Source organism: Triplophysa rosa, unplaced genomic scaffold (assembly GCF_024868665.1).
Source record: "Triplophysa rosa unplaced genomic scaffold, Trosa_1v2 scaffold29_ERROPOS194725, whole genome shotgun sequence".
Taxonomy (NCBI): Eukaryota; Metazoa; Chordata; class Actinopteri; order Cypriniformes; family Nemacheilidae; genus Triplophysa; species Triplophysa rosa.
Window position 1 is genome coordinate 59,037 of NW_026634315.1, and position 26,376 is coordinate 85,412.

The following is a 26,376-nucleotide window of genomic DNA, read 5'->3' on the forward strand; positions in this document are numbered from 1 at the left end:
TCAGTTGTTATAAGATTTATTGTGCTTAAAAAAGTAGTAATTTACTTTTCCATGACTATAGGCGGGTTTCCATCCAAAGTTGCGAATTTAGCTTATGCGCAAAATTGGAATATCGCATAAAACATTTTCGAATAAGCACCGTTTCCATCCAAATAGTCAACCGTCACTTCCTAATAAACTGCCACTAAATATCAGTAAGAAAAGTAAGAGAAGCCACTGAATATAATGATTTTCATATAGAATAATACTTGCGCAAGCAGACGATTACGAAACACAATAAATGTGGTGCTTTTGTGGATGCCTGCTGTTTGGGAAACACAGTTGTGACAGTTCTAAGAGGCAATTACAGAAATACTTGACGACTTTGCTCAGGCATTTAAGAATGACCATAACAATATTTCTGATGCTGTGTAACAAGATCAGTACTCTGGTTAGTCAGGTTACGACGTCTCATAGTGCAATTACGTGACTTTTTGGAGGAATTTATTCGGCAAATGTGTTTCCATCTCCCATTATTCGCATTAACCCTTTTTCGCAAAAATGAAAAACCACCTCAAGCGAGCGTAAAAACTTTTTGCGAATTAAGGGTTTTTAATTCGAAATTTGGCGTTTCCATCACTCGTTTCTGATGCGAAACTTCAAAATGCGAATAAAACCAGAGTGATGGAAACCCGCTTTATGATTCCATCCTCTTCTCGGACTCTTGACTTAAATGTAAATTACCTTGGTTTTGATTGGTTCACACTGTCGTTCAGTGGTTTAATACTGATAAGATGTTGATATATAAACGTGATCCCATTAATAAACAAATACATACATACAAACATATAAAAAATATGCAGGGTTTTTCCTGCATAGAGAAATTGGAGGTGGCCACCTCCGTCAAATGTCGTGCCGCCTCAGACTCTCGCCAAAATGATGTCGGGTGTCATCACAAGAAATGCTGCGTGCATTTAACAGACTGTCATTTGTAACTGCAGTTGCTGCATTACGCCAAAGTAGAGGTACAGTTTCGTTATCAGCACACTGAGGTGCTAAAAAGAGTTGCAGAACAAGAGCTAGCTGTGTTTCACGGCTGTTTGTTTTACACCTAAGTATGTTTAATTTCTTGAAATTTCTTAAATTAACATGACGTACATCATTGTAATGTCTTTAGCTGTGCAGTTGGATCGTTGAATCAGCGTATACTGTACACAGCGATTTCGCCAGTATGAACGCACACGAATGACTCATTTGAACCGATTCATTTAAACTATTGAACTTTTCAGTCACTAGTGAATACAAGAGATCATTGAATCATTTAAAGTGAACCACAGAGAATGCAAGATGTGAATGAGTTTTGCACATTTAGTAAGACTGGTTAATTCAGTTGGCTATCGTGGGCTGAAAAGTTAGTTGAAAATGATAAAAAAAGCTTTATTTGATTAAAAACAAATCAAATCAGCCTGCCTTGTTGGCAGAGACTATTTACACTAGCTCCGCCCACCAATATGTGATTGGAATAGAGAAAGTGTAAGATTGACGTAATTTCAAACAGCAACTCAAGTGGCATAATGTGTAAAGTCTGTATAGTGTTGCATGGGAGACCGGGGTTCTAATCCCGCTGAAAACCTTCTTTAACCTTTTTTATTACTTTACAGATCATAAAGGCATTTGTTTTCAATAAAATTGATTTAAGACTTAAAATTCATTTTTATTCATAAACTTTAGGTTTAGGGAAAGGTTAGGGGTAGGTATAGGGCTTTAATATCTCAATAAATTGCCATCATTTTAATATTTTTTATAAATATAATGATTTACTGTCTGTTATTATTTCATAATGTTTAATGCACAACAATACTGAGGTGCAAATAGTAACGTTACCTGCCACTATTTATAAGTAAAAAGCATCTAACTACTATTTCTACTTAATCCAAAGAGAATAGGCCCTACAGCTATTTTTGGTTAGTGTAAATAGCATATCGCTAAGAAATGCTGCTATTTTCACTTAGTGTAAACCAAACTTACTACTATTTAAACTTAGTGTAAATAGCATCTGTCGCTATTGTCACTTAGTGTAAATAGCATCTGCCGCTATTTTCACTTAGTGTAAATAGCATCAATTGCTATTTACACTTACTGCAAATAGCCGCTGCCTAAAAAAAAGTCTGTTTGGTTGAATAAAAGTAATGTTTTATATAACTTAATAATTGTCATTTTCATCTAATTTTATTAGAACTTTTAATATGTCAAAGTCACTTTGCTTAAGCCACTTAAAGGTACGGTAGAGTGTACAAGATCAGGATGGCACCACATCCACCTCATTTTGAGCCAGGAAAAACCCTGATATGGAACCCAATAAAATCAATAATAGGTAATTTTGAGAAATAACTAAAGGAGTCACTGGACAAGGATAAATGTGCGCGCTGTGTGCTTTGACTAAGCTACACTTTTATAGTTTTAGGAATGTATTCTTATAACATCTGACAATTTGGAATTATATAGACTGACCGCCTTAACTAGCTGCTTTGGTTCTTAGTTACAGAAGGGAGATGTTTCAACTTCCTTCTTTATGTTCAATATACAGTATATATATATTTAGCTTTATATTTGTATATGTTTATGTGTAGGTACGTTTAGAATGGTATGTTTTGCATAAGTGCATGTGTATAAGTATATGTAAATAATGTATAAATCGGTATATCATTATTGTATGATTATATACACAAGTTCTCTGATTTTTACATTTCATTGTGAAATGCCTATAAGCTGGCAGTTGAATGCTTCTTGTTTAAAAAAAAAAGTGATTTAGTTATGAGGTGATGTGCATTTGTGTTCCTGACCTTACTGGTTTGGTCAGCATCTATGTTGAGTTGTCTCCTCTCCTCATCCCTTTGACTCTGTGCTTCCTCTAGCTTTCTCTCCAGACTCTGCTGCACCTTACGACTCTCTTCCTTTACAGTGCTGAGGGACATCTGCCGTTCAGCGATCACCTGCCACCATAAACCAAACACACATTTTTGTCATCCGTGAATGAGCACAGCAACAGGATCCTCGGATCAGTTCCTTACCTATGACGTGGTATATTTAACTTACTTACAAAAAAGGATCTCAATTAGGATGAACCTAAGCATTTTCTAACTTTTACATTTATGCATTTGATGGACACTTTATTCAAAATGACGTGCAGTGCATTTTTATCAGCACGTTGCAATGCTCTACATATTAAGCTATAAGAATATCTGACAGTAGCATGAGATCTGATTTCATTAAATATTCTTTACTAGGATTTTTTCAAACTAAAAACAGTGGTGAGTGGTGATTCTTTCACTGAAATAATAATTTTAATACTGTTTTAATATAATAATAATAATAATGTTTTAATTCATATTTCCCAAGCTCAAGGACGATTCACAATGACAATAGCAAATAAACAAATTAGAATAGACATTTTCCAGAGTCAAGACGTGTGCATATTGCAATAAAAGTGCAAACAATTAAATACAAACATAACAGTTAAGAAGAAACACATAATGACTAGTTAGTATTGGTTGAACAGGTTTTGAGTTAGACTTAAATTCTTGCAGTGTGGTAATTGTCCTAAGAGACGGGGCAATGGGTCTGTCCCCCATAGATGATAGGTGAAATCTCGGGTACACAAAGAAGTTCACCTCCAGATGATCAAAATGGTCGGGAGGGGATATAAAGAGAAAGTAAGCCAGAAAGATAAGTAGGAGCAAGTCATTTAAAGGAAGAGTTTTGTAAATAAAACGAGAGGACACTGGTAGCCAGTGAAGGTTAAATAAAATAGAAGTGATATGAGCAGACCTTATAGTGTAGGTCAACCTTCTCGCAGCAGAGTTTTGAATATATTGCAAACGGGAGTGTGCTGGTAGTCCAGAAAAAAAGAGCATTGGATTTAAAGCTTATAACACTTTCCGTGCGTCCAAAATCGCCTACTACCATACTATATAGTAGGCGAAAATGAGTATGAGTCACGAGTAGTATGTCTCAGTGTGCACAAAACAGTAGGCGAGAAATATCCGGATGGTCTTCTGCTTCAATTTGTGAGTGTGCATCAGATGGACACTTCTCTATCCCATGATGCAACAGGAGCTGAGCAACGGTCAAATTTCAAATAAAATTGTGGAAAACTTCACAGGGTGTCTACATAAGTAAGCAACTTTTTATTTTTATTTAAGACTTTTTAAGACCATTTTAATGCCACTTTATATGAAATTTAAGACCAAACCTGTGATGGACATACACATTCTAATACATATATATTTCATATACACAGCCTCTGAATATTTGATGCCATATGCTAAGTGCGGCAAACACACCAAAATACACTGATGTAGTATCATATAAAATCCGGGATCGGTGCATCTGTCACGTGAGAGCTCTGTCATGTTACCTTGACGTCAGCTGACTAGGACCTGGAAAATGAATGGGGGGCGCTGGTCCAAAAAATGTTGAGAATCACTGAGTTAAACAAACCTCAGCTACTAATTCCAAACGTCACTTCTTTTAAATGTGCGCTGTGCTGAGAGAGACTTTTAAAAGGCAACTTACCGAGAGTGTGTTAATCACATTTCTATTATCTTAAGCGCATGATTGAGACCCTCGTGGGACCCTCGCGCTGTAAATTTTTAAACTATGAGTGCAGAGCGCTGTGAATAAATTGCTAAGAGAGACTGCCCACATCGAAAGTCCATTACACTAATGCAAAATTTAATGTAATAGATCAACAAGTGAGCAGATTTTGACAGATGATTGATTGAGAGAGAGAGAGAGAGAGAGAGAGAGAAAGAAGAGAGAGAGAGAGAAAGACTGTTTACTGAAGTTCTAGTGAACTATGCATTCAGCAATATGCTTAGGGCAAGACGGATAATCGTTTATTGTTCATAAACGTTTTATTGGATTGCGTTGATTGTGTGGGAGTTGGGAGTGAACTCTTGGAGACGACACAGAGGGATACATTAGGCTGATTTTGTCAGTGGGAGAACCACATGAAAGCACCAAGGGCCCCGTTATTATGGTAAAATAAGTTCTCATGCTAATCACTATGGCTATACAGATTTTTTGAACAGAAGTGTTTTGCCTGTAGGGACACACTCATCCCTCGCTTCTCGGCATTTCATCTCACTCTTGATTTGTCTTTAGTTTGGGTGTAACATCAGCGCTGTGACAGGTTAAACTAATGTCAACTAATGGTTATGTCTGTCTGATGGGTGACTGCATCAGAGCCGTTCCTAATACACTGCGTTCCAAATTATTATGCAAATGATATCTTTCTCTGGTTTTCCTAATTTGTCGATGCAAATGACAGTCAGTATAATTTTCAAGTAATCAACAGTTAGGGTACATTTGGAATTTTATTGAACAAACCTCCCACTGACAACAGTATTTATTTAAAAAATGAAAAACTCAAAATGCACTGTTCCAAATTATTATGCACAACAGAGTTTGAAAACATTTCATAGGTTGTAAAAAACTGAAAATGGTCATTTGTTGAATTTGCAAGGCATTAGGAGGTCATATTTACTGAAATCAAAAGCTATTTCAATCAAAAACATCCTAACAGGGCAAGTTACATGTTAACATAGGACCCCTTCTTTGATATCACCTTCACAATTCTTGCATCCATTGAACTTGTGAGTTTTTGGATAGTTTCTGATTGAATTTCTTTGCAGGATGTCAGAATAGCCTCCCAGAGCTGCTGTTTTGATGCTAACTGCCTCCCACCATCATAGATCTTTCGCTTGAGGATGCTCCAAAGGTTCTCAATAGGGTTGAGGTCAGGGGAGGATGGTGGCCACACCATGAGTTTCTCTCCTTTTATGCCCATAGCAGCCAATGACACAGAGGTATTCTTTGCAGCATGAGATGGTGCATTGTCATGCATGAAGATGATTTTGCTACGGAAGGCATGGTTCTTCTTTTTGTACCATGGAAGAAAGTGCTCAGTCAGAAACTCTACATACCTTGCAGAGTTCATTTTCACACCTTCAGGGACCCTAAAGGGGCCCACCAGCTGTCTCCCCATGATTCCAGCCCAAAACATGACTCCGCCACCTCCTTGCTGACGTCGCAGCCTTGTTGGGACATGGTGGCCATCCACCAACCATCCACTACTCCATCCATCTGGACCATCCAGGGTTGCACGGCACTCATCAGTAAACAAGACTGTTTGAAAATTAGTCTTCATGTATGTGTGGGCCCACTGCAACCGTTTCTGCTTGTGAGCATTGGTTAGGGGTGGCCGAATAGTAGGTTTATGCACAACTGCAAGCATCTGGAGGATCCTACACCTTGAGGTTTTCGGGACTCCCGAGGCACCAGCAGCTTCAAATACCTGTTTGCTGCTTTGCAATGGCATTTTTGCAGCTGCTCTCTTAATCCGATGAATTTGTCTGGAAGAAACCTTCCTCATTCTGCCTTTATCTGCACGAACCCTTCTGTGCTCTGAATCAGCCACAAATCTCTTCACAGTACGATGATCTCGCTTAAGTTTTCGTGAAATATCTAATGTTTTCATACCTTGTCCAAGACATTGCACTATTTGACGCTTTTCGGCAGCAGACAGATCCTTTTTCTTTCCCATATTGCTTGAAACCTGTGGCCTGCTTAATAATGTGGAACGTCCTTCTTAAGTAGTTTTCCTTTAATTGGGCTCACCTGGCAAACTACTTATCACAGGTGTCTGAGATTGATTTCAGTGATCCAAAGAGCACTGAGACACAATACCATCCATAAGTTTAATTGAACAATATAAAATTAAATGTTTACGACACTTAAATCCAATTTGCATAATAATTTGGAACGCAGTGTAAACAAAAACTCAAAAATTCTAAAACAATGAGTCAATTGGGAAATTTTTGCTAACCCGTACAGGAAATCAATATGGTAATCACAGTCGCTGTCAAAACACAATGGTTGATGCAGTCATTATAACTATGGTACAAAGCAATTACCACAGTAAATTAAAATAAATAATGGATAAATAAACAAATAAAGCTTGATTAAAAAAAATCAAAGCTTGTGGGTATCTGTGTAAAACTTGTAGTCTGTTGGCAGGGCTTGGCAGCGTGCTGATTAGGTGTTTCGAGTAGTTATTAGTATGTCACTACATTGTTGCTAGGGTGTTCTGGGTGGTTGCTAGGCAGTTGTTATGATGTTCAGAAGTTCTTTCCTAAGGATTGCTATTTGGTTGCTGGGGTTTTATGAGTGATTGTCAATGTGTCATTATGTTGTTGCTAGGGTGCTTTTGGGTGGACGGTTGTTTGATCTTTATGGTTTGATCAGATATGGTGTGGGTGCCACCTTCAGTATAAACCTAGAGGATATTTGCCAGCCAGACTTATCGCTTAGAAAAGTAACACCTCAATGTAACCCCATCTAGTGTGTAGTGTGGTTGCCTCAGTGTCACTAATGATAAAAAGACTGCAGAAAGCTTCTGACACCGTTTAAAAGAGACCCAATGTTGGCTGTGGTATTTTGGCTTAACAACAGCGCATTTTCATACAAAACACAACATCCAGTATGTGGCGCAATGTAGTACAGCTGACACACGATATACAGGTGCTGGTCATATAATTAGAATATCATCAAAAAGTTGATTTATTTGACTAATTCCATTCAAAAAGTGAAACTTGTATATTATATTCATTCATTACACACAGACTGATATATTTCAAATGTTTATTTCTTTTAATTTGATGATTATAACTGACAACTAATGAAAATCCCAAATTCAGTATCTCAGAAAATTAGAATATTACTTAAGACCAATACAAAGAAAGGATTTTTAGAAATCTTGGCCAACTGAAAAGTATGAACATGAAAAGTATGAGCATGTACAGCACTCAATACTTAGTTGGGGCTCCTTTTGCCTGAATTACTGCAGCAATGCGGCGTGGCATGGAGTGGATCAGTCTGTGGCACTGCTCAGGTGTTATGAGAGCCCAGGTTGCTCTGATAGTGGCCTTCAGCTCTTCTGCATTGTTGGGTCTGGCATATCGCATCTTCCTCTTCACAATACCCCATAGATTTTCTATGGGGTTAAGGTCAGGCGAGTTTGCTGGCCAATTAAGAACAGGGATACCATGGTCCTTAAACCAGGTACTGGTAGCTTTGGCACTGTGTGCAGGTGCCAAGTCCTGTTGGAAAATGAAATCTGCATCTCCATAAAGTTGGTCAGCAGCAGGAAGCATGAAGTGCTCTAAAACTTCCTGGTATACGGCTGCGTTGACCTTGGACCTCAGAAAACACAGTGGACCAACACCAGCAGATGACATGGCACCCCAAACCATCACTGACTGTGGAAACTTTACACTGGACCTCAAGCAACGTGGATTCTGTGCCTCTCCTCTCTTCCTCCAGACTCTGGGACCCTGATTTCCAAAGGAAATGCAAAATTTACTTTCATCAGAGAACATAACTTTGGACCACTCAGCAGCAGTCCAGTCCTTTTTGTCTTTAGCCCAGGCGAGACGCTTCTGATGCTTCCTGCTGCTGACCAACTTTATGGAGATGCAGATTTCATTTTCCAACAGGACTTGGCACCTGCACACAGTGCCAAAGCTACCAGTACCTGGTTTAAGGACCATGGTATCCCTGTTCTTAATTGGCCAGCAAACTCGCCTGACCTTAACCCCATAGAAAATCTATGGGGTATTGTGAAGAGGAAGATGCGATATGCCAGACCCAACAATGCAGAAGAGCTGAAGGCCACTATCAGAGCAACCTGGGCTCTCATAACACTTGAGCATTGCCACAGACTGATCGACTCCATGCCACGCCGCATTGCTGCAGTAATTCAGGCAAAAGGAGCCCCAACTAAGTATTGAGTGTTGTACATGCTCATACTTTTCATGTTCATACTTTTCAGTTGGCCAAGATTTCTAAAAATCCTTTCTTTGAATTGGTCTTAAGTAATATTCTAATTTTCTGAGATACTGAATTTGGGATTTTCATTAGTTGTCAGTTATAATCATCAAATTAAAAGAAATAAACATTTGAAATAGATCAGTCTGTGTGTAATGAATGAATATAATATACAAGTTTCACTTTTTGAATGGAATTAGTGAAATAAATCAACTTTTTGATGATATTCTAATTATATGACCAACACCTGTATATACAGTATATAAGTATGCACATATTAATGATAAACTGTTTTGATATACCACGTGAATAATCTATCAAGCTGTGGCACATATTGAGCACCTGATGTTGTCTCATCATTAGCTGAAGAGATACAAACACCTATGAGTTCAGAGGTTGGTCAGAGAGGACGAATCTCAGTACGAGAGTTTATACAGCATACAGTCCCTCTAGATCAGCTCATTAATAGGGAGCCGCAGAGATGACATATTTTTGTATGCAAACCCCGGAAGCAAGTTAGCATTTTATGCCTTCAGGTTCCTTCGCTCCAAAGTCTATAGGTTTTTTGAATGGGTTTTTTGGTAAATCGGCCGAAATAAGGTCTGTGGTAAACAAAACCTCTAAATATTTTCACTTTTATTCTATAACATAAAACACACCAATTATAACCCTCTTGTCATTTTTTAAAGCCTCATTGTGTCTTAAAAACGGCGGTTGCTAACAAGTCGCTAAAAGCGACTACTTCCTTTGGTGGGGACGTAAGACGTCATCGCACATATAAAGCTCACAAATAATGCAACATGGGCACAAATCTCTTAAAACGTAGATACGGATTCATTTACGGAGTAATTACTTACCAGGGAACACATTTCTAATGAAGTTTGAAAGAGTTGTTGAAGGCTTGATGGTGGTCACGTTGATATCGAGTGACCTTAAGTGTAGTCTGTGTATAGCATTGTTTTAGCTTTTTACTTCTGCCGATTGTATTTCGGCTTCAAAAGTAACAAATGTTGTGTTAATTTGTAAAGATTATCTTGATAGACAAAACGTGAAAACATCATAAAACTTTGTTAATCACAGAGCTTATTTTCGCGATCTTCCAAAAGTCTATGGGAAAAATGCATAGGTATTCGGTCGAGGGAACCAGCGCGGCACTTACTTCCAGGTTAGCTTACAAAAATACGTCATCTCTGAGGTACTGGATTGATATGGTTGTAATTGAAGCATTATGCATTCAAGTCCAGAGCCTCAGGAACATAAGAGATGTTGGGGACTACACGCTTCAGAAGTTCAAAGGGCACCTTGAAATGTCCCACTGTAACTGTATGCTTACGATTGCAAGTCAATAAATTTATGATAAATAAATAATAAGGCTCATGAAAGGCTTGTTAAAATCTAAAATCTGTGTACTGCAAATGCCAGGATGTGAAATGGCTTTGGCTTTTTCTATGAGGAATGATCCAAGCATTGCTTGCAAAAAAGCATCATTTCAATTAGTCCATATGATTGGAAAGCATGTTCTTACAGCTCAACGCTAGATGTGATCTGAGGATAAGATTGAACATTTTAGGTTAAACACGTCTCCTATGTTATGTTTCTGTTTTGGGGCCCTTAAATGAACTTCTAACAACAGGAATCCGTAATGAATAATCGTTGGTGTTCTTAGAGGTTATTTTGAGACAGGAAAACGCCCATGAAATTTGTTCTCACACACTCACACTCGCTTTTGATGTTGAACATTGTGCAATTTAATAGGCCTGTGTTTTCACACAACATCTGCTTGTCAACCTGTCATTTAACTCTCTGTGTTGTGGGTAAAACTAAAAGCGGGCCATTGATAAAGCAGAAGGCGTTTGTGCTGGGACAGGATGAATATTTCACAGTACCTCCAGCGTTTGACAAGGTAAGCAGTGTGTTGGATGGCATGTATAATTTTAGAAAAGGAATGAAGTTTATTCTTCTACACTTGAAGTGAGTTTATATGCATTGAGTTAAGCAGATTAAGTGTAATGTTGAACACATGGTCACAATAACACACAGCCCTCAGATACCCACTTCTGTACACCTCCTCAGTATGACGAAACGGAGGAAAATGAATTTCATCAGTGGTCGTAAAATGAAATGCATGTGTCCAACACATGGGTGAATTAGTTTCAAGCAAAATGGAGAAAATAACAGTATTTGGAGAAGCTCTTTTTCTAGCTTTCCTCAGAAGGAAGATCAGCAGGAAAAAACAAATACAACTGGGGCAACACACTGAGATGAGAATCTAAATTACAGTAAGCTTGTGCTATGCTTAGTACGAAGTTCAAATCATTGTATTATGTTGCATGAATGCCAGAAATCACACGTGATTGCAGAGGAGTCGTTTCCTCATCGACTTACGAGAATGACTTCACTAGTAAATACACAAATGTGCTGTTCGTATAAGCAACGGCATTCCGGCATTTTACCGGTAAGACAACATTCACACATCGGTCCCAAAATACCAGTAATGTGATGTCATAAAGTGGAAGTTTCCTTCTAAACAGCTGTGCTGCTGCCAGAGATATATTTGAAAACATGGTGGAGTGTGATTTAATATCTGAACAAACACGGTATTGTTGTTGTTTGGGTGATACATTTGCTTTTGACCCAGCAACATTGTATTAGATAACTTAATCTACTGCACTGTATGAGGCAAAATGCATTAAAATAAAATGTAAAAAAAAAAAACTTTCACAGAAGGGCAAATACACAGGTAAGTGTTTGGAAATTCGATGCCTATATGTGAAAACAAACAGCATACGTCATATCTGCTTCAGAATGTCAAAATCAGCCCATAGTAGTCGGCACATCCTGCGTCATACGTGCTTCTATGGGTAATCCTCATTCTCCGATCACACATACTGGTAATGTTACAACTTCCTCTACTGGTAAACTGGCAGTAGTGATTAGGTCCCGTTCACACATGATCTGTTAACGTGTGACTGTACGTGTGAAAGGCGCTCATGTGTTACAGTGCGTGAACCGAACAGAAGAACAGATTGACAGTTCAGTTGCTGTGTGTTCACCTGGGCAGACTTGGCCAGCCTCTGACTGTATTCCTTCTCAAGATGCTTCATTCTGCTGTTGTTCTGCAATGAAAGAGAAGAGGCCATCAGAAACAGAGCGAGATGACACACGACACTGCATGAGCTGGCAGGAAGTCCACGTGAGACTCTGTGCCATGACCTCTGTGACTGGCAGCCGTGTTGGCATGCGTGTGGCGAGAGCTCTGGGCGCAGAGCCAGGCCTGACACCACAACAGCACACAGCCCTTTCAACACATGCCAACTTATCATCACTTAACAGGAAGGAGAGAGAACAATATCACATCGCTATCTGCTAAAATGTATTTAGGAAAACAGGAAAAGAAACAAAACACAAAGACAAGAAATAGGTTTCTTTAAACAAACACAAAGATGTGGTTTGTGTAACAAAGAATTCAACACTGATAAGAGATATTTGTTATTAAATGATCAAATATCAACTTTGAATTTTTTAGTCTTTGCCAATACACCCTTTTCACAATGACGTCACTTAACTTCCGCCTTTTTGCAAAGCAGTATATCATAACATCCGTCTTGCAACAAACAAGAAAAAGAAGAACTTCCGTTTTGCCGTCGCGCTGGAATTTAACAACAGTGAGAAAAAAAACGGACAGAACACGTATTCAAGTACTTATCCTAGCACCTTCGCTAACACAAAAAGAAAACAAAACACTTACCTTCATAATCAAACAGGTACTGTTCAACGAAGAATTTGTATCCTTTCTCTAGCTTTGATCTTGTCGTTAGCGAAAATTTGTTTGCAAGACATTGTACATCATCTAGACGTATTTGTGGCAGGTGTGCAAGCCACTTGGTAAACTCCATTCTGAGGCGCTAGTGTAAGTAACTTCTTCTTTTTGAGTTTTACTGGCGGTTGGCAAATCAGCTTATAGGTGCATTACCGCCACCTTATGAACTGGAGTGCTAGAGGAAGTAATTATACACTGCTTCGCGACAGAACGGAAGATGCGTGACGTCATGTGAAAAGGGCGTATTAGTAGCCATGCTAACTGCATACTTGCTGCATTAGGGGCCAATCAGACAGAACGCGTATTTTCCTGTGAGACGCACCTCTTTTAAATTGTTTTCATTTGGCAGGGAGTGTTTTGCGCGCTGCTTATGCACCTCGTGTTCTTGGTAGAAAAAAGTTGACGTCATGCACCTTTTTTCTATTGTCGAATCGAATGAATGGCTTCCGTTGGGGTGACGGAACTTTACAGTTGCTTGAAACGTCCGGAGACTGCAATGATGGAGAAGAAACATGTGGTGGCTGTCGTGGGTTAACCGAGCAAGGTCAGTGTGAGCGCCCTCTGCTTGTACTGGTTTTAAAGTTTCTGCAAATATGACATTTAACAGCAACTAGAGAGCTGGCGCTATAATCCTTGACTGACAGTACAGCTGTTTTGGTTGTTACCTAGCAATATAAAAAACGCTGCACGCTGCTCTTTTCATACAGCCAACCCAAAAAGGTTGTTTGTTTTCAAACATAAAAAACGCGTTCTGTGTGATCGGCCACTTATGCATGCTAATGTGCTTTATTCTACCACGCCACATCAATGACGAAACCGTTCTTGGCACTAAAATATCATGGCATGTTGAAGGTGTAGCTGCTGCCGAATACTGAGTCATTCAAAGCTATAATGTGATGTGAATTTAACATATATAAATATACCAGAAGCTTGACATAACACTCCAAAACAAGATAAAAACGATACAGTACCACCTGTTATCTTGGTATATGTGAGTTGCTCCTTCACGACTAATGCAGAAATGCATTCGTCTGCTTTATGCAAAGTACACATTACCAACACCAGTTCACATCTGCAACATACTGTAAGCAAAGGCTGCCACCATATCAACTGTGAACCACACTGTATCTCAGAGACTCATTGGAGTGCATGTTTTTAAACCGTAGATACTGTATTTACTATGACATTTGCATTTCCTCTACATTTTGAAGTGGAAGTCTGCCCCCCCCCCAAAAATAACTCCCTGGACTCTGTTCCCCCACAAACCCCCCATTTCCAGCCCTGTTGGCCACATCTAAATGATCTCTTATGTATTGAGTGTATGTGCTGCAGACAGATGATATAGGTTAAATAATCTACATGCCACAGTCAGCATCCATGTGCCTCTATAGACGGTTTCAGCGGCAACAACATAAACAAACGTTATGTGGCCCAAACTTAACTTCCGGTAGACCGCCCCAAAGAATCTTTTACTGTTGAGCATTGATGTAAAAAGTACCTAAAAGCAATACTTGAGGAAAAGTACGAATATCTTGCCAGAAAATTACTTTGGTAGAAGTGAAAGTAACTTTTAGAATATGACTTGAGTAAAAGTCTTAAAGTATCAGATAAATATTGTACTTAAGTATCAAAAGTACTTTTTATATTAAATCTACTTAGATATTTAAAGTAAAGTTTTTTATTAAAAAAAGTCTTTATTAAAAATATAGATTTTTTGCGTAAATATAAAAAAATGGTGCTCACATAGAAATGTACAACTTTGAAAAAGCTCTGTCTCAAGCTCAGTAGTTTTATCAGGAACAACATGTTGCCAAATTGGTAAACTATAAAAATACAAGTTCAGAAACCACATCTTTATAACTTTACTTTATAACTTTGGATAGCTTCCTCCCGGCGTCCCACCCCCAATATTATACCTCTTAGAGAACAAAATCAGAACAAATGTGTCTGGCCCTTACTTCTTTCTTTCCTTGCATTAGCCTTAAAGTAACCCAGTCATTTGAAAAATTTGCCGTTTATCTTTAAAAGAAGCAGCACATTGAAACCTTGTGTTGAAATTAACCGCGGAGAGCACCTTTTTGCACTTGCACATTGAGCTTTAACAAATGATTGGTTCAGCATTGTCATGGTGACCCGATCGCTTGTCTATTTAATTTTCTATGCTTTTATTTTGTAGTAACCAACATGCTTAGGGGAATTGTATCAGAGTAAAAGTATACATTTTGTTCAAGAAATGTAATGGAGTAAAAGTCTGCAGAAATATAAAGACTCAAGTAAAGTACAGATACTCTAAAAAAATACTTAAGTACTGTATTTTTACTTTCTTACATTACAACACTGCTGTTGAGTAATTTTAAATTAAATTTAATACAATTAATATTCAAAAAAATATTCATATACTGTACATTCATATTAATATATATTAAATCTAAAATAAATTGTTATAAGTTAACTCCCGACCAGGCGTGTGCGGCCTTGGTTTATGCTTTTTGAAGTTGATGCTACTGATGTAGGCATTGCCAAACACACACACCCACAGAACGGCAAACCCAGCCTGGGGCCTTCATCCTTTTGTTTCGCTCATAACCCCTTTCAATCACTATCTGTGTGTCCCAGAAGGCCTTTCATTCTGATAAAACAGACAAGGCAACACTAACATCTATAAAAAGGACACACATTGGTTTTTGCTGCTTGTGTTGCTATAAAAATCTCAGGTTTCAATTAGGGTGTATTTACACATGGCTCGTTTGGAAAAAAAAACTGTCCAAAAGGGTCTGAACGAGCTGGTCATGTCCCGCTTGATAGAAATTCAGGAGCAGATCACTTGTGGTTTGAAAGCTATCCGACCCAACGGACCATTTGTATATAATGGGTGATGCGGTGCTTTGCGTGAAAAGCAGAGGTGTGTTTCTCAAAGACACAAACTAATTGATCAGTGTGCAATAGTTAAAATGATGAAATAATATAATGATAGCCACGAAAGTCACATTTAAACTTTCTGATGCAAAATTCTACCGTTTGCTTTCATGTGGTTGGAAACCTGTGTGACTTTTGCGTGTCTCTTATATACAAAAGTATACAAAAAAGTTTTAACCACAGCAGTTTAAAAAATTTAACTGCGGCATTGGAAGTAAAGATTATTAAAGTGATAGTTCACCCAAAAATGAAAATTCTGTCACCATTTACTCACCCTCAAGTTGTTACAAAATTGTATAAATTTCGTTGTTCTGCTGAACACAGAGGAAGACATTTGGAAGAATGTTAGCAATTTTCAGTTCTGGGACATCATCCACTACCATAATAGGAAAAATATATTGTTTATTCATTGAATTTAGGAAAGCAAACAGTTCTGGGGCACCTTTGAACATCTTTCCTATTATGGTAGTCAATGATGTCCCGGAACTGAAAATTGCCAACATTATTTCAAATATCTTCCTTTGTGTTCAACAAAACAAAGACATTTATACAGGTTTGGAACAACTTGAGGGTGAGTAAATTCTATATATATAGCCACAGAAAAAAATAAAAGAGACCGTTCCAAATTTTCATTTCCAAAGCATTTCTAGATGCATTGTGGTCAAAACAGTCCAGTGTCTGTTGAATTTCAACAAAAATCAAACCTCAGGAATGACAAAGTCACCCAACAGCAATGTAAAAGACTAACAACATGACAAGACACATGAAAACTGTGATCAAAATCGAGGTCACCACATAAAAAAATTGTTTCTGAACCTTTCCTAAATATATGTACAACTATTATTGCTGTATTGCTTAAAAGTGAACGTGAAGTTGTTTTCTTTGCAGTATTTGAGGTCTGAGAGAATACACAGCATATTATCTGTTATTTTGCACTGTTTATTCATTTTCTGCAAATAAATGCAAAAAGAAGCAATATATTTGTATGACATTTGGGAGAAATGTTGTTAGTAGTTCACAGAATAAAAGAAAACTATAATTTTACCCAAACACATACCTATAAATAGTAAATTCTAAAATCAGAAAAATGGTCTCTGAAATGGTCTCTTTTTTCTGCGGCTGCACACACACACACACACACAGTATATATAATATATCATTTCAAAATGGTTTTCTAAATGTACTATTTACAGGGGACCATAATTGATTAGGTTAAATAACTATTTTTATTCTTTCTGTGAAGTACCAACAAAAAGATTGTTTCTATTTGCATTTATTTGCAGAAACTGAACATTGGAGAAACAATACAGCCATGGAGAGAGACCATTTTATTCTGATTTAAAAATGATCTGTTTATAGGTATGTGTTCAGGTAAAATGATAATTTTTGTTCCATTGTGTGAACTACTTGAAGACACTAGAGAAAGTTGTCTATATACAACTGTACTCATTTTTAAATTTACATTGTCTTCATGAGGTATTTCAGTCTGGTTTTAAATCCCTTCACAGCACGGAGACAGCTCTATTGAACGTTTTTAATGATTTACTACTTGCCAACGATTCAGGCAGCTATGCTGTACTTATGCTCGATTCGATTCCCAGGGCCGGCGGGTAACAACTGAGGTGCCCTTGAGCAAGGCACCTTACCCCTACTTGCTCCCCGGGCGCTGCAGTGATAGCTGCCCACTGCTCCGGGGGTACGTGTGTTCACCACTTGCTGTGCGTGTGTTCACTACTCTCTGGATGGGTTAAATGCAGAGGTCATTGTTGCCTTGTACTTGTACATGTGCAATGACAATAAAGTTGAATCTAATCTAATGCTCCTAGATCTCACCGCTGCATTTGACACCGTAGATCATGATATTTTGATCTCTTGGTTGGAGCATTGTGTCGGCATAAAGGGCACTGTGTTGGAGTGGTTTCGCTCGTATCTGTTTGGGAGAAGTTTTTCTGTTCGTCTTGGGGATTTTATTCCTCTTCAGCGTGTCTCCCATGTGGGGTGCCCCAGGGCTCCATTTTGGGGCCTATTTTATTTTCTCTATATATACTTCCTCTAGGATCCATTCTTAGGAAGTATAATATCGGGTTCCATTGCTTTGCAGATGACACACAATTATATCTTCCATTGAAACATACAAACTCTATAGTGCCACTTTTGTGTTGCCTTGAGGAAATTAAAGCCTGGATGACTGTAAATTTTCTCAAATTTAACGAGGACAAGACGCAAGTTATACTGCTTAAACCAGGAGGCGTCTGTGGGGCTCCTGACCTAGACTTGGGTGTTTTAAAACCATTTGTGAAGCCTTCTGTAAAAAACTTGGGTGTTTTAATGGATAATGATTTTAAAATGGACAAACAGATTAATCGGGTAATTAAATCTAGTTTTTTCCAGCTGAGGCAACTTTCTAAGGTTTAATCTTTCTATCTCTTTAAGATTTTGAAAGGATTATACACATTTTTATTTCATCCTGTCTTGACTACTGCAATGGACTGTATGTAGGCATTAACCAGGTCTCCCTCACCAAACTGCAGATGGTTCAGAATGCTGCAGCTCGTTTGCTAATGGGAACACAAAAGTGGGAACATATTACTCCCAATTTGGCCTCTCTTCATTGGCTTCCTGTTAGGTTGACAATTGATTTTAAGATTCTTATTCTAGTTTTTAAATCATTAAATGGCCTGGCACCATCCTACCTGTCAGAATTAGTACTAGGGCTGTCACGATTCTGAAATTTGACTGACGATTAATTGTCTTATAAATCATTGCGGTTATGACGATTAATTGTCTGTTTTAGGGCTTTGACGATTATGACGATTAATTGTCTGTTTTTGAGCTTTGACATTTAATTCTCATGCATTTTTGATTCAGCGATTGAAACGACCATATTGTTCTGAATACAAGACTGTTTTTTTCTTGGAAATACATCAGAAAACATTGGGTCATCATATATTTAAGGTTTAGGCTTTTACCTGTCAATAATACAACCACCAAATACTTGTAAATGAAGTAAATTGATCAGGAGTGAATTGAAGCCACCATTAAAATGCTATCAGTCATAGAAAACTTCTAGTCTGTTTTTTTCTCACTTGCAAGACTACAATAAAATTTTACCTGTGTGTTAATAAAATTTTGGTAGACTGGTTTTCACACTGAGATTCGCTTAAATAATATTAAATTGTACTGCAGGTAATTTGTATATGTTTTAGTTTTTTTTTTTAAAGTGATTGTGTTGTGGTGGTACATTTTACAAGTATTACCATGCTTTAGTAACAATATATACACTAAAATATGCAATATGCAGATGCACTACAGCTCCCCCTAGTGTCTTCTATAGAGATGTGCAATAATTGCGATGATCTGAAACCATCGCGATGAGGTCAAACAATCGCGATGAGACGATTATTTAATAATCGTGACAGCCCTAATTAGTACAGCCATATACTCCGTCGAGGGGACTTAGGTCCGCCAACCTTTCACAGTTAATTGTGCCCCGTGCAAGACTAAAGAATAGGGGTGACCGTGCATTTGCAGTGGCGGGGCCTAAACTTTGGAATAATCTGCCTTTACATGTTAGAAAGGCCCAAACACTATTTTTAAGTCCAGTTTAAAAACCTATGTTTATAGCTTGGCGTTTAACTCAGTGTGAGAGCTGTTGTTTTATTTCATTTTATTCTATTTTACTCTTATCTTATCTTACAAACTTTTTAATAGTTCATCTTTTTGATTTTCTTATATTGTATTGCGTATGCTTGTACAGCACTTTGGTAAACACTTGTTGTTCTAAAAAGTGCTTTATAAACAAAGCTCGACTTGACTTGACTACTTACCACATTTCTCCCAAATTCCAAATAAAAATATAGCCTCTATTATTTGCAGAAAATGAAAAATATTTTTTTCAGACCTCAAATACTGCAAAGAAAACAAGTTCATATTCACTTTTAAGCAGTACAACTGTAATATTTGTACATTTATTTAGGAAAAGTAAAATAAAATGTATGTGATGACCTGGATTCCATTACAGTTTTCATGTGTCTCGTCATGCTTTTAGTCTTTCACATTGTTTTTGGATGACTTTGTCACTCCTGAGGTTTGATTTTATTGAAATTCAACAGACACTGGACTGGAATGGCCACAATACATCTAGAAATACTGATTTGAAATGAACATTTGGAATGGTCTCTTGATTATTTCCGCGGCTGTATGTACAAAACATAGCACACAAGTCATATGGAATCATTTTTGAAGTCCGTATTTATTGTCTGGACACAAAAAAACAGTGTGAAAATTCTTCCAAATGTCTTGTGTCTCCCACTAAAGGTTTGAAAAATATGAGGTTTTGAATGAATGATTTTTCTTTGAGTAAACCAGCCTATTAATGTGACAACACTGATCTAGGAACAGACGATTAGATAAACAAACCATATAGTTCTGGGCTGCAATATCTACAACAGTAGCAGCTACAATGAGTAAAACAGGACTGTCAAATGAAGCATTTCTGTGGATTTGTGTGTGTTTTCTGCACCTTGCCAAAAGCGTCTTAGAGCTGAAGGCACTTTGAGCTTCTATCAGGTGCTGTAATCACATCATAATGCTGCGGGTGTAAGCACACAGCCTTTGAAGTCTGCACACTAAAACTGTCTCGGAAAGCACAAGCATGCAGTGCTTCATTAACAATGTAATTCTGGAGAGAAGCCAGTCACAGTACACACCTTCCAACCGCAGAGGGAAGAACCAAATACTGTACACTTTTCCTCAACACAAAGCAAATAAACAGCAGCACACATACACCTAGAGGGATGATATGCAGTGTAATTATTATTTTATTCGACACAGGAAAATGTTTAGGGCTGGTACTGTAATAAGCAGAAGGCCAGCAGGCAACTCTCCACATTTGTGTAGTGTGTGTTTTCAGGAGGTTTTCAGGGCTTTGCTCCACAGGAATCTGGATTGTGTTGCTTGGAGAGGAAGACGGCTTTTCTGTAAACATGGTTTTACAAGCATGGTTCTAATAGCTGCTTTGGATTTATTGGTTCCTAGTGTTGGGGAAAAGACATACAAACTGAAATGAATAGCTCACAGCGGAATGAATATTCTGTCAACATTGATTCACCCGCATGATGTTCCAAACCCATATCATCCATATGAATATGTACTGTATAAGATACAGTAGGCTTGTTGCGATACTCGGTGTCACCGGTGATACACAGTGTCCACCCGCCAACCGATTACATCACTTGTCCACCGCGGTACTGACCCCCAACGTCATTTTGAATTTTTATAGTAATAAATCACTTAGGGGAGGTTTCCCAGACAAGGATTAACTTAAACCAGGACTAGGCCTTACTGTAGTTAAATTAGGATAATTAAGTAGTTTTAAAAAACATACCTTACAAAAAAAATATTACTGTGTGCATCTTGAGACAAAACAATCACAGTGATATATTTTAAGTGGGGCTGTCAACGTTAACGCGTTAACGCATGCGATTAATTTTTTCAAATTAACGCGTCAGAAAATATTTATCGCAATTAACGCAGTATCCGTTTGTTTTGACATCCTTTGTCTAGCGTTACATTATGTAATCACGCTCTTATTCGTGTACAGGCTTTTAAACCACTTAAGCGCGATTTGAAACAGTTGCTTTGACGCGTTCAATGAAGATCGACAGCTTCTAAACTGTGGGACGTGGCAAAACGCAACGCGAGGTCCAGTCTGGTGTAAACAGTCACGGGCTGAAGGCTGCGTCGGTGAATCTCTGTCAGACAGTGCATCCGTGTTAAGTTCTCTTTCGTGCTTGAATGGATAAAACCATACAAGATTATGTCAGAAAGCCCGTTTTGTCTAGCATTTTCTTAAGCACAGACTTCAAAGTGTAAAATAAAATCTTAATGAATGCAAAGTGTTGTGAAAATGGGAGTGCGGTGACGGTCAGATCTGCGTACTGAGACAGCTCTTAAAGGGGCCACGTTCTTAAATGTGCTGCTGTGACTCCTGTCACTAATGTTAATCAAAAATCAATGTGATTTTGTAGCTTTAATGAGAATTCTTCTGCATTTAATTTATAATTTAGCATTAAAGACTGAAAGTGTCCTTCAATTTCTGTATATTTCCTACATGAGCTCTCAATTATACTGTTGAATGGCTACAATTCATGTTAAAATAATCAATTTAATAGAGGCATCAGTTACAATACTAATATCAAAATGTTAGCTTTCATAAAATTATGCTGTTAAAGAAATATGTTGTTTCTACATCAATTTGAAGATTAAATGTGAAATTATTCAAATGTAAAAGTATATTTTAAAATATTATTGTTATGTGCGATTAATCGTGATTAATCACAGAAAAAGGTGTGATTAATCCGATTAATTTTTTTAATCGATTGACAGCACTAATTTTAAGATATGTCAGTGCAAATTGTTTTCGATCAAGGCATCTCTCACATTTAAGTTAGTCTGAGACTAGGTTTAAACCCTGTCTGGGAAACCGCCCCTTTAGTTAAAGACCAAACTACAGTTGCGTGGCTGAACGCGGCAGAACAAGTGTCGCAGCAAAAATCAGCAGTAGTAGTCATATTTTATTCATCATGTGAGGAGAGTGAAGTGCTGACTGACTAGATGATGGCGGAGGCTTTTCTGTCAAAGAACATGTAGTAGAATATGTACTGTCATCAAGAGCCGGTTAAGTTTTTCTTTTCTTTTTGTTCTAATTTTAAAAAGCCGGTGCTTTGCCATTTATTTAACATAAACGTTTTTCGTTTCGTATTCCCTTTCTTATTCGTTTCTTATTTATTTATTTTTGCACAGTGTGTGCCATGATCACAAGTTTTGTTAATATAGGCATAACGGTTTTTTTTTATTTTCGTTTCTTATTTATTTTTTGCTTGATGTGTGTTGTGATTATTTGTTTTGTTAAAGGCAACCTATGTGACGTTAAGGTTTTTTATTTTATTTATTTTTTGCATGGTGTGTGCAGTGGTTATTCTTTTTGTAAGGTCTGTGTTTAATAAGCAAATGCCATTGTACTTTTTTGTAGTTTTGTGTGTTTTTATGAAGAAAGATATTGAACCCACCATTCATTTAAGCAATTGCCGCTCCCGAATTGCCGCTAATTCAAAACTGAATGTAAAATGTGTCATGGCCGCATCTTCGACCACCCCACAGCAACCCCCCCCACCCCGGTGTTTTTGCACGTTTATTAACCGGTGGGAAAATTTCATCACTGCCACATCCCTAGTATAAGATGTTCTTTTCTATACAATAATAGCATAGTGACCAGAGCCTGTAACACCAAATAACAACAGCTCGTAAATCTACTTTGCGCTTGTACGTGTACTTGTCATTGATTACAAGCTACACACACTATATAACAGTAAATATATGCAAACATGACTGAATAATACAAAAATAACTAGTTGTATTGTAAATGTAATGTTTCCATTAGTTAATGCATATATTTAAATACAGCTTGTTATATATAACAAATAGGGACTAACATAAATGAACAATTTATCAATCGAAATCAATCAATCACTAAAATATGTGTTCACTCTGTAAAGTGTCACATCTGTAAAGTATAAAGTAAAGAAAGAATATTAATAAACCACTAAAGTAATATATATATAACAAATAGGGACTAACATAAATGAACAATTTAGGGGCGGATTAGTTTAAACCAGGACTAGCCCTTAGTTAAATTAGGATATTTAAATCGTTTTTTAAAAACACGCTTTACAAAAACATTACTGGTATACATCTTGAGACAAAACATGATACATATTTTTTATGTTATTTTAAGATATGTCAGTGCAGGTTGTTTTCGAATCAAGACACCTCTAACATTTAGGTTAATCTAACATTTAGGTTAATCTGGGACTATACGCTTAAGGCCTGTCAAGGAAACCACCCCATAGTGTTTCAGCATTTGAGGCGTTTATTTGCAAAAACAGATAAATACCATTAAAAAAAATCTAAAACCATGTTTTTTTATTATGTTTTGTTTTTATTGTGGTAGTTAGCTGTATTGTTTTTAGTTATTATTACTTAATCAAAACAACCCAACTGCAGTTTGATTAATATTAATTGGAATGCAGTAAAAAAAAAGATTTTTGCAAATGAACTCTTCATTTATTATTGTCTTCATTATTCTTTGTTAATGTTAGTTAATACAAATACAATTGTTCATGTTAGTTGACTAATGTCAACACTTACAAAGTTGAATTTTAAAATCTAAGATGAATAAATACTCTGTAAGTCTTGTTTACTACTATATTAACTTATTGTTAAGGGTTACCAAATAACTTACATTTCAGTTTTGTTTGTGATTGTTTGTATTGGCACATGTCATTCGGACAAATGGATGCTTTTATGATTCTTATTTGGTTCAGTTTTGGAGCTGGCCCTTGTTTCAGTTTCCTCTGTGTTCATATTACTGAGGATTTCACCTGGTCTCACAACATTACAGAACTGGTCAAGAAATCACGTCAACATCTACTATTTTTTGAAGAGGCTGAAGAAACTTGGTATGTCAAGGCAAATCCTCAGTAACTTCTACAGATGTGCCAGCGAGAGCATCCTCACCAGATCGATCGTCTGGTTTGACTGCTGCCCATTACAGGATTGTAAAGCACTACAGCATTGTACGTCCATACTGTATGCTTACATTACACACACTCTTGCTTGCATTGCTCATTTATAGTTACATCTTGCACACACTTGTACTTTCACTCTGGAATTGTAATATTATTATTTTTATATTATTATTACGGTGTACTTTATACTGTGCTTTTATATTGTGTACTTTCTTTAATTATTCCTAGGTGTAATCTTGTATATTGTATAGTGCATTTTTGTATATTGTACTTGACTTGTGTCTTGGGCTGCTTGAATACGCACAGAATAAGAATTTCATTGTATAGTGCAACCGAGTGTTGCCTGTACATGTGACAATAAACTCTTGAACTTGATACATGTCAAAAATACGAAATATACAGCATCAGTTCTGCATGTCTTCACAAAGGCACAATCAATCAATCTGTCTTTCTTTTACTGATATTAAAAAGGTTGAGGTCTATATCATCAGTCCTACTGTGAACATGCATATGTGAACATGCGTAGTCAGTGAATGTGACATCATGCTGATGAAAAACTGATAATTCTTCATTTGACCTTCTTTGTCCTCTTTAACAGGCCTTTCACGTTTACACTGGCAGGTGAGGCTACACCCCCAGCCCAGTGTATGTGTGTGTGCAATATTTGATTGTCCTCATGGCATCCACATGTTTTTGGGTAGGGATCTGTCACACCTATATTAGCAGGTGGATAAACCGATTTGAGGCAGGCATCAGGAAAGACGGCCATGCGTGCATTGGGGTGAATTGCGAGGTGAGGGGCATTTTAAGTTCAGACCTTCTGTATACCGAACCATATGATGACCTTGGTTGCTGATCTGCAGCCAGGATATGCAATATAAAGAACAGCTTAGGGAGTCAAATATGAAATTTTGTCTGCCCAGTGGGTGCAAGCAAGATTTAATGATCGCTTTAATGAGAGGCGGGCAGATCACTGTAGTGTTCATTATCATATGTGCATCAGTAAATGACATCCATCAAATTTACCCGAACCCAGATTATTTTAACTATACAATCGACATTTATTTGATACCTCCATACACTTCATGCATTTTAACAATTGTCTCATTGTTTCTCTAATTTAAGAAGAAACTAAGTTGATAATTAAAACACAACAAAGAACTCCACTGGGAGCTCCAAAAAGCAACTACCCAGCTAACACAGTTGCGTTGTGATGATGTACCTGAACCGGGCCATATTTGTTGCCACAATGTACCAAATAACGTCAATAATGTGAGGTAAAGCTAAATGATTTTTAATGTTTAAATGATGCGAGCACATATCAGATGCGCGCATTAAATAAATAGAAACAGTTTTAATTGTTGTATCTTATTAAACTCCAGTTAAATAGCTGTGAAAAGTCTGATTTATAGCATTCGTTTTGACAATATAACAGAAATATAAATTTTCCATATAATAACATAATAAATAGAAATTACCAAATGTATTAATCAAATTACCAGTGTCAAGGTTATCTGAAGACCAGTATACCACGTCACTACAATGTTCTCCATGGGATTAATTCACTACGTTATTTGGACGTGGCTACGACGTTTCTGGAACGTTATCAAAAAATTCTAAGAAATGGACCGTTGCCAAGACGTCCTCAGAACGTGGCCACAAAGTAATGTCACGGTGACCAAATGAAGATGAACTGTCGATGTCGTCAGAATGTACTGTGTCTGCTGGGTACTGGCAAACAAGTTTTTCCCCTGGACCCCCCTAGATCGATCAATGCATACTGCGAAGAGGAATGGCAAGAGTTTACCTAAAACAGCAGTGATCTGTTTGGCCGGTTTTACGTAGTTTCCAAGAGTTAGGGCGCAAAAGGTTATAGCATTCCCAGGGTAAACAAAGCCATGACTGCGAGAACCAGCACTTCAGAGGAGGAACTAAAATTTAGTTGAGATTTATAGGTCTCAAGATTATACACAGCAAAATCGCCAGTGTTAAAAAAAGTCAAATTAACACGCACAGTGTTTATATAATCCGTGTGGATTATATATACACTGTGCATGTTAATTTGACCTGTTTTAACACTGGCGATTTTACTGTGTATCTGAGATATACACTATGAAAATTTTATTTACAATTTTATAAATTTTTCACGTATTTTTAAAAAATTGTGTTAAAAATGTAAATTTA

The 26,376-nt window shown here is 37.3% G+C and overlaps 1 protein-coding gene across 2 annotated transcripts in view; it reads right to left on the reverse strand.

The window, feature by feature from the left end:
- Positions 1 to 26,376, reverse strand: part of LOC130550359 (centrosomal protein of 112 kDa-like) — a 100,797-nt gene that overhangs the window by 55,296 nt on the left and 19,125 nt on the right. The window contains exons 2-3 of one of the 2 annotated variants that reach the window (XM_057327800.1): positions 11,922 to 11,984; positions 2,823 to 2,972 (exon numbers count right to left, since the gene is read on the reverse strand). In XM_057327800.1, coding sequence (XP_057183783.1) covers positions 2,823 to 2,972; positions 11,922 to 11,984 — 213 coding nt within the window. The remainder of the gene's footprint in view (positions 1 to 2,822; positions 2,973 to 11,921; positions 11,985 to 26,376) is intronic. The other variant, XM_057327801.1, reaches the window with a different exon arrangement.